General features: G+C 40.2%; 2 protein-coding genes across 4 annotated transcripts in view; one reads left to right on the top strand and one right to left on the bottom strand.

The window, feature by feature from the left end:
- The window catches only part of kif17 (kinesin family member 17), a 49,994-nt gene that overhangs the window by 31,297 nt on the left and 8,697 nt on the right, over positions 1 to 10,000 (bottom strand). The gene's annotated exons all lie outside the window — the stretch shown is intronic.
- Positions 1,094 to 4,552, top strand: LOC133643408 (uncharacterized protein K02A2.6-like). The gene is made up of 2 exons (XM_062037966.1): positions 1,094 to 1,929; positions 3,896 to 4,552. Exons 1-2 carry the CDS (start codon positions 1,210 to 1,212, stop codon positions 3,896 to 3,898), a joined length of 723 nt encoding a protein of 240 aa, XP_061893950.1. The 5' UTR covers positions 1,094 to 1,209; the 3' UTR covers positions 3,899 to 4,552.

Raw genomic sequence — 10,000 nt, forward strand, 5'->3', positions numbered from 1 at the left:
CTCAATATACTTAATATACGTTGTGTCTACTAAGTCTATATCAACATTGGTAGCAGAGGATGGTTTGAAGATGGCTGCGAACTACAGAGTACCGCCGAAGTTTGACGAAACCAGGCCGTATGAATGTTGGAAAAATGAAGTTAACATATGGGCACGAGTTACCGAACTCGACAAGAAGAAGCAGGCGCTTGCTGTGGCTTTGGGTCTGGAAGGACGAGCCAAGGATATCGCTATGGAGATACCAGCAGACGACTTGGACAAAGACACTGGTATGGCGACATTACTAGCAAAACTGGACGGTGTGTTTCAGCTAGAAGAAAAGGACCGCGCGTACGAAGCGTATTCCCAGTTTGATCGTTTAATGAAAGACAGTTCCGTTTCAATGGCAGACTACATAATTGACTTTGAGCAGCGATACAACCGAATTAAAAAGTACGACATGGCGCTTCCAGATGCTGTGTTAGCCTTCAAGTTGTTGGACACGGCCTGCCTCGATGAGAAAAACAGACAACTTGCACTAACGGCGTGCCCCGACCTAAAGTTTGCGTCCATGAAGTCGGCACTCAAGCGGATTTTTGGAGCGAAAACGGCGCCAGGTTTGTCGCACGGGATTCAACTAAACCAAGATGCAGCTTTCTTCACTGAACAACGACAACGACAAGGACAGGGAAGACGGAACACGTTTCAACAGAAGAGTGAAAGGACACCGTTGCCGGGCACCAACCCATTGGATAAGTTCGGTAAGCGTTCAAGATGTGCCGTTTGTCAAAGCACATTTCATTGGGCCAAGGACTGTCCTTACAAGAAGAACGAACAAGTAAGACTAACAGAAGACGAAAATGTAGAAGAAGTTAACATAACGTTGTTGACAAATGACCCTATGTCTGACGCTGAGATTTTCATAACTGAATCCCTGGGATCAGCCATCATAGACACGGCATGCACTCGTACAGTATGTGGGGAGAAATGGCTTGACAGTTATGTTAGTTGTCTCAGTCAAGAGCAGACAGACAAAATGATGAGGACAGAAAACACCAGTTCAAGACCATTTCGTTTTGGAGATGGCAACTTAGTATATTCCACCAGAAAGTGAAACTACCTGCCAAAATAGGACAAACAAAATGTCACATTGAGACAGAAGTGGTCAACGCTGACATTCCACTGCTGCTGAGTAAGTCCTCACTGAAGAAGGCAGGAACTGTTTTAGATATGGAGAATGACAGAGCAGTGATGTTTAAACAGCAGATTCCTCTTGAGTTCACCAGCTCAGGACACTACTGTGTGGACATAAGAGACAAAAACAGCACAACACAGCAAATGAAAGATGACGTGATACTTGCAGCGACAGCTGAAGATGAAGTCCTGACAGTGACAGAAAACATGTCTTCAGCCGAAAAGCGCAAAATCCTTCTCAAGCTACACAAACAGTTTGGCCACGCATCTGCAGACAGGCTGCAGAGGCTAATTCAAAGCTCGGGTAATAAAGACAAGGACTGCCTCACTATTTTGCAACAAATAGTGCATGATTGTGACATATGTCAGAGATACAGCAAAGCGAAGCCGAGGCCAGCTGTTGGTCTGCCTCTAGCTACAGAATATAATGAGACGGTGGCGGTGGACCTGCATGAGTTGGAGCCAGGAGTGTGGTATCTACATGTGATCGACCAATTCACCCGGTTCAGTGCAGGAAGCATTGTGAAGACAAAGAAGGCCTCTGAAATGGTCAACGCCCTCATCCACACATGGATAAGTGTTCACGGCCCTCCTCGTATTTTGTACAGCGACAACGGTGGAGAGTTCAATAATGAAGAGTTTCGTGACATGGCCGAAAACTTCAACATCGAGACGAGGACAACAGCAGGATACAGTCCCTGGAGCAACGGGCTGTTGGAGAGACACAATCAGACTCTCACCGACATCCTACTGAAGGTGAAACGGGAAAATGGATGTGACTGGCACACTGCCCTAGACTGGGCTCTTATGGCTAAGAACTGTATGCACAGTGTTCATGGTTATAGCCCACATCAACTGGTATTTGGTCAAAACCCTAACCTTCCCTCTGTATTAATTGATAAACTACCTGCACTCGAAGGCACTACTGTTAGTGCAAGGGTAGGACAACACATATCAGCGTTGCATGCTTCTAGGAAGGCTTTCACTGAAGCTGAATGTTCAGAGAGAATAAGGAGAGCGTTACGTAAGCAGCTCAGATCCACAGATGAAAAATATGAGACAGGAGACAAGGTCTATTACAAACGAGCTGACAGTACAGAGTGGAAGGGACCAGGGATAGTTATTGGTCAGGATGGGGCTGTTGTATTTGTAAGACATGGTGGTATCCTTGTTAGAGTACATCACTTGAGGCTTAAGTTACACACAACTGCTCAAAGTGAGGTTCTCGATGACACAAACAGTGAGATAATTGTACAGAATCAAGCAGCAGACAGTGAAAACACAGATGTAGTGAACAGAGCCACAGGTGGCTCATTCAGTACACAAAACACAGATGCTGATAACGAACAGGAAAGTGACAGAGAGTCCAATGCAGGAGAGGGAGCCCATTCGTTAGTGACTCATAATGATGTAATTCAAACTCAAATGGAGCACAATGTCTATAATGATAACCCTGTTATTCCTGTGTCCAGTGTCAAGGTAAAAGCGGGACATACTGTAACCTTTATGAAAAGTGATGAAAGTGTTCTATGTAAAGCAAAAGTCCTAGGTAGAGCAGGCAAAGCCACAGGAGGGTATAAAAATTGGTATAACCTGCAATTTATTGAAAATGATGGGAGTCATGGTCAAAAAGAAGCTGTTGATCTGTCACGTGTGAATAGTCTCAGCATTGAGTCCGATTCAGAAGTCATGGATGCTGATGTACTTATAACAAAAGACATATCATTTGATGAAGCTAAACAAATAGAGATTGAAAACTGGAACAATAATAATGTTTTTGAAGAAGTTGAAGATACAGGCCAAAGATGTGTTTCCACCCGTTGGGTCTGTAGTCTAAAAGAAACTGAGAACGGTATTGTGCCTAAAGCTAGACTTGTAGCCAGGGGTTTTGAAGAGTTCAATATCCAACAGTTGCAAAAAGATTCACCAACCTGTGCTTCTGAATCCCTGAGGTTATTGCTAGCAGTGATTAGCCAAAATCAGTGGAAGGTCCATTCTATGGACATTAAATCTGCCTTTTTGCAAGGCATGGAGTTATCAAGGGACATTCATGTTCACCCCCCCCAGAAGCAAACAGTAAAGGGGTGCTATGGAAACTTAAGAAATGTGTATATGGTCTTGCTGATGCATCACTTTATTGGTATAATAGAGTGAAAGAAATAATGCTGAGCACAAGTGGTAAAGTGTCACAAGTGGATCCTGCAGTCTTTTATTGGTTGGATGAACAATGCAAAGTTAAAGGGGTACTTGCATGTCATGTGGATGATTTTCTCTGGGCAGGTTCACAAAACTTTGTAACTGATGTGATTCCTCGACTGAAGTGTGCGTTCCGTGTGGGACGTGAGGAACATGATAATTTCTGCTATGTAGGAATGGACATTGCCACTGTAAATGGTGTAATTGAGATGAATCAGCAGGGCTATATTGACAACATGCAACCCATAAACATGCAGCCAGCACGTGCTATACAGAGAGATTCAGCTCTTAGTGAAACGGAAAGAGAGCAGCTGAGATCAAAAATAGGACAAATTCTTTGGGTTGCAAAACAAACTAGACCTGATGTTATGTTTGACGCTTGTATTTTGGCATCTATTCTGAAAAATGCTACTGTGCAGTCCATTCATGATGCAAATAAGGTGATTCGTAAACTTAAAGCAGGAAAGGTTACTCTGAAATTTCAACATTTGGGTAATAATGATGCTTTGAACTTGACTGTTTTTAGTGATGCCTCGCTGGGAAACTTGCCTGATGGAGGTACTCAAGGAGGGACATTGATCACTCTCATGGGGGAAAACGGGAAGTTTTCTCCTCTCTGTTGGCAATCTAAGAGGATCAGGCGTGTGGTGCGGAGCACCCTTGCGGGAGAGACACTCGCTATGTCGGATGGAATAGACAATGCTATTTTCCTTTCTACTCTTTTTTCGGAGCTCACTACTGGGACCACCAAATTAAATGCTCCCACGTTGGTCTGTGTGACTGACAATCACTCTCTTTATGATGCCCTTAAGTCCACTAAACAGGTCACAGAGAAGAGACTTCGGTTGGATATAAGCGGGATCAAGGAGCTCATTCAGAGTAAAACAATCAAAAAGGTGCTCTGGTCAGTGACAAAAGCCCAACTAGCTGACTGTCTGACGAAAAAGGGGGCATCATCCCTAGTGCTCTTGAAAGCACTATGTGAAGGACTGTGGAATCCACCCTAATTGGAATTCACCCTAATTGTTGTTAAAAAAAAAAAAAAAAAAAAAAAAAAAAAAAAAAAAAACAGGCGAGAATGCTGATTGTATTTTGTTATTTTCTTGAATGTTTTTCAATTGCCTTTTCCCTTGTTGCACTTGGCTTTTGTTTTTCTTATTTTAAAGAAAGAAGAGGGAGATTGTTAACGTGTGTTGTTCTCCAATAAACACTTTACGACAGTTCTATGTTTCCCTTTACGGCAATTCATGCTGGAGGCGGGGCAGTGGGGGCTGCTGCAGATGGGCATGTAATGGAGGGAACTATGTTGACATGTCGGCTGCCTCAGTGTCGGAATAAAACTCAATATACTTAATATACGTTGTGTCTACTAAGTCTATATCAACAGATCAACTGGTCTAAAAAAGGGGGGTCTATTTAAAGGCTAGATTATACAAATGAGTTTTAAGATGGGACTTAAATGCTTCTACTGAGGTAGCATCTCTAACTGTTACCGGGAGGGCATTCCATAGTATTGGAGCCCAAATAGAAAACGCTCTATAGCCCGCAGACTTTTTTTTGGCTCTGGGAATCACTAATAAGCCGGAGTTCTTTGAACGCAGATTTCTTGTCGGGACATATGGTACAATACAATCGGCCAGATAGGCTGGAGCTAAACCGTGTAGTATTTTTTACGTAAGTAGTAAAACCTTAAAGTCGCATCTTAAGTGCACAGGAAGCCAGTGCAGGTGAGCCAGTATAGGCGTAATATGATCAAACTTTCTTGTTTTTGTCAAAAGTCTTGCAGCCGCATTTTGTACCAACTGTAATCTTTTAATGCTAGACATAGGGAGACCCGAAAATAATACGTTACAGTAATCGAGACGAGACGTAACGAACGCATGAATAATGATCTCAGCGTCGCTAGTGGACAAGATGGAACGAATTTTAGCGATATTACAGAGATGAAAGAAGGCCGTTTTAGTAACACTCTTAATGTGTGACTCAAACGAGAGAGTTGGGTCGAAGATAATACTCAGATTCTTTACCGAGTCGCCTTGTGTAATTGTTTGGTTGTCAAATGTTAAGGTGGTATTATTAAATAGATGTTGGTGTCTAGCAGGACCGATAATCAGCATTTCCGTTTTCTTAGCGTTGAGTTGCAAAAAGTTAGCGGACATCCATTGTTTAATTTCATTAAGACACGCCTCCAGCTGACTACAATCCGGCGTGTTGGTCAGCTTTAGGGGCATGTAGAGTTGAGTGTCATCAGCATAACAGTGAAAGCTAACACCGTATTTGCGTATGATGTCAACTAGCAGCAGCATGTAAATACTAAAGAGTGCAGGGCCAAGAACCGAACCCTGGGGAACTCGGCACGTTACCTTGACATAGTCCGAGGTCACATTGTTATGGGAGATGCACTGCATCCTGTCAGTAAAATAAGAGTTAAACCAAGACAAGGCTAAGTCTGACATACCAATACGTGTTTTGATACGCTCTAATAAAATATTATGCTCGACGGTATCGAAAGCGGCGCTAAGATCAAGAAGCAGCAACATAGATGACGCATCAGAATCCATCGTTAGCAATAGATCATTAGTCATTTTTGCGAGGGCTGTCTCCGTAGAGTGATTTGCCCTGAAACCGGATTGAAAAGGTTCACAGAGATTGTTAGTCACTAAGTGTTCATTTAGCTGCTGTGCAACAATTTTTTCGAGAATTTTGGAAATAAACGGAAGGTGGGAGACCGGTCGGTAGTTTACCATGAGGTCAGGATCGAGGTTAGGTCTTTTGAGCAGAGGATGAATAACCGCTTTTTTGAATGCTAGGGGAACAGTGCCGGAGGAAAGTGATAAGTTTATAATATTTAACACTGATGGACCTAATAATACAAACAGTTCCTTGATAAGTTTCCCAGGAAGTGGGTCAAGTAAACAGGTTGTTTGTTTTATCCCACTTACACGCTGTAATAATTCCTCCAATGTTATTTCATCAAAAATAGAGAGACTATTTTGGAGGGCAGTGTCCGTCGTATATACAGTCGTATTTGTGTTAATAGAACCCAGTTGTAGCTGGGATGCGTTGTCTTTAATCTCCTTTCTAATGAGTTCAATTTTCTTATTAAAGAAATTCATAAAATCATCTGCCGAGTGGGTGGAGCTACTGGGAGGAGTCCCTTGTTGGGTTAGCGATGCTACTGTACTAAACAGAAATTTAGGATCGTTTTTGTTGAGGCGGATGAGATTTGAGTAGTATTTAGCTTTAGCTAAGGTAAGCATGCGTTTATAAGTTATTAAACTATCACTCCATGCTTGACGGAAAATCTCAAGTTTAGTCGCGCGCCATTTGCATTCCAGTTTTCTACATGATAATTTATGAGCTCTAATTTCTTCTGTAAACCATGGGGTGCGCCTTTTAGGGGCCCTTTTTTGCTTTAGCGGTGCTATACTATCAATAATTTTGCGCAAGGCACCGGCAAAGTTGTTAGTGAGCTTATCAATAGAGCCGACATAATTTGGGAATGGTGCCATTACCGAAGGCAGTAGGTCAGCAAGAGTCATCGTTGTGGCAGCATTAATGTTGCGGCCGCTATAGCAGTTATTATTATTATTAGCTTGGTGACAATGAGTCAAAACTTCAAATTTTATAAGGTAATGATCGGACATTACTTTAGTATATGGAAGTATCATAACTTTGGAGGTGGTGATCTAGATCTATTGTATTACCGTTGCGATGCGTGGGTTCATGTATTATTTGTGTAAGACCACAGCTATCAATTATGGTTTGGAGCGCCACGCACTGAGGGTCCGATGGGGTATTCATATGGATATTAAAGTCCCCCATTATGATTATATTGTCGGCATGCGTCACTAGATCAGCAACGAACTCTGAGAATTCACTGATAAAGTCAGAATAGGGCCCAGGGGGGCGGTAGATAACAGCCAGGTCGAGAGGTAGCGGTGTGACAGACCTCATAGTAAGCACCTCAAACGATTTATATTTATTATTTAGGTTAGGGGTAAGGTTTAAATTTTCATTGTATATTAGTGCGACACCCCCTCCCCTTTTAAGAGGACGGGAAACATGCGCATTCGTATAGTTAGGAGGAGATGCCTCATTGAGCGCAAAAAATTTGTATGGTTTGAGCCAGGTTTCGCTAAGACCAATGACGTTAAGATTGTTGTCTCTAATGACCTCATTAACTAATAACGCCTTGGGAGACAATGATCTTATGTTTAAAAAGCCCATATTATAGGTATTGGGCTGTTTTGACGAGTTTTTGTTAAGATTATCCGTAGTAGCAATATTAACAATGTTGCGTTTATTATGCGTAGTGCACTTTAAATAGTTTCGACCATATCTAGGAATTGATATGACGGGAATTTTCCGATTGTTTGCTTGGTGCTGCAATAGACTGGACATATCATAATTTGCCACCTCAGTAGAATGCATGTCCACCTCTGACACAGACACAACAGAAAAAACATTATGTGAATTGTGTATTATTCTAAGAGAATTGCTATGCGTACATGGATTATCCAGCCTGGCGCTGGCTAGTTCTAGCTTAACTGCCATCCAAGCAACGTTACCATGGACGCTCCTGCTTATTTCGGCAAGACAATGCCAAGCCACATGTTACATAAACGTGGCTTCATAGTAAAAGAGTGCGGGTATTAGACTGGCCTGCCTGTAGTCCAGACCTGTCTCCCATTGAAAATGTGTGGCGCATTATGAAGCTTAAAATACCACAACGGAGACCCCCGGACTGTTGGAACAACTTAAGCTGTACATCAAGCAAGAATGGGAAAGAATTCCACCTGAGAAGCTTAAAAAATGTGTCTCCTCAGTTCCCAAACGTTTACTGAGTGTTGTTAAAAGGAAAGGCCATGTAACACAGTGGTGAACATGTCCTTTCCCAACTACTTTGGCACGCGTTGCAGCCATGAAATTTTAAGTTAATTAATTATTTGCAAAACAAAAAAAAGTTTATGAATTTGGACATCAAATATCTTGTCTTTTTAGTGCATTCAATTGAATATGGGTTGAAAAGGATTTGCAAATCATTGTATTTCGTTGATATTTACATCTAACACAATTTCCCAACTCATATGGAAACGGGGTTTGTATATATATATATATATATATATATATATATATATATATATATATATATATATATATATACACATATATATATATATATATATACAAACACACACACACATATATATACATGTACACACATATACATATATACACACATATACATATATACACACACACACACATATACACAGTACATACATATATATACACACACGTTTTTATATATACATATATAGATATATATACATACACTTATATACACATTAGGGGTGTGGGAAAAAATCGATTCGAATTCGGATCACGATTCTCACGTTGTGCGATTCAGAATCGATTCTCATTTTTAAAAAATCTATTTTTTATTTTATTTTATTATTTATTTATTTTTATTTATTTTTTTAATTAATCAATCCAACAAAACAATACACAGCAATACCATAACAATGCAATCCAATTCCAAAACCAAACCCGACCCAGCAACACTCAGAACTGCAATAAACAGAGGAGACACAAACACGACACAGAACAAACCAAAAGTAGTGAAACAAAAATGAATATTAACAACAGTATCAATATTAGTTACAATTTCAACATAGCAGTGATTAAAAATCCCTCATTGACATTATCATTAGACATTTATAGAAAATAAAAAAAGAACAAAAGTGTCACAGTGGCTTACACTTGCATCGCATCTCATAAGTTTGACAACACACTGTGTCCAATATTTTCACAAAGATAAAATAAGTCATATTTTTGGTTCATTTAATAGTTAAAACCAATTTACATTATTGCAATCAGTTGATAAAACATTGTCCTTTACAATTATAAAAGCTTTTTACAAAAATCTACTACTCTGCTTGCATGTCAGCAGACTGGGGTAGATCCTGCTGAAATCCTATGTATTGAATGACTAGAGAATCCTTTTGAATCTTGGCAAAAATCTTAGCCACACGATTATCAAATGTAATAGGAAAAATAATTAATACTGACCAAACTGGCTTCATGGAAGGTCGACAATCTTCAGACAATACAAGGAAATTGTTTAATGTTATTTACTATGCTAGAAGTCTCCCTTATCCCACAGCAGTATATACTGTTGATGCGGAGAAGGCATTCGACCACATAAACTGGTCATTTATGTTTTGCACATTACGTAAATTTGGATTTGGAGATCATTTTATACAATGGATTAAGACGCTTTATACAAGGCCCATGGCATCAGTCAAAACCAATAATCATATTTCAGAACCTTTTTCGTTAAAAAGAGGAGTAAAACAGGGATGTCCTGCATCTGGATTATTATTTAATTTGGTTATTGAACCCTTAGCTGCAAAAATAAGAAGTGAAAATAATATTCATGGTATAAAAATTGGCTCTCAGTATAATAAGCTATCGATGTATTGTGACGACATAATTCTCTACCTGTCACATGTTAACTCCTTTCTTCACTATATCAATAATATCATCACTGAATATGGCTGTTTATCAGGGTATAAAGTCAATTGGGACAAATGTGAAATATTACCACTTAATAAACACTGCAAGA

This window comes from Entelurus aequoreus, linkage group LG26 (assembly GCF_033978785.1).
Source record: "Entelurus aequoreus isolate RoL-2023_Sb linkage group LG26, RoL_Eaeq_v1.1, whole genome shotgun sequence".
NCBI lineage: Eukaryota > Metazoa > Chordata > Actinopteri > Syngnathiformes > Syngnathidae > Entelurus > Entelurus aequoreus.

What these genes read in the sequence shown, in the direction of transcription:
- LOC133643408 (XM_062037966.1), top strand. Translation starts at nt 1,210, where the DNA reads ATGGAGAATGACAGAGCAGTGATGTTTAAACAGCAGATTCCTCTTGAG.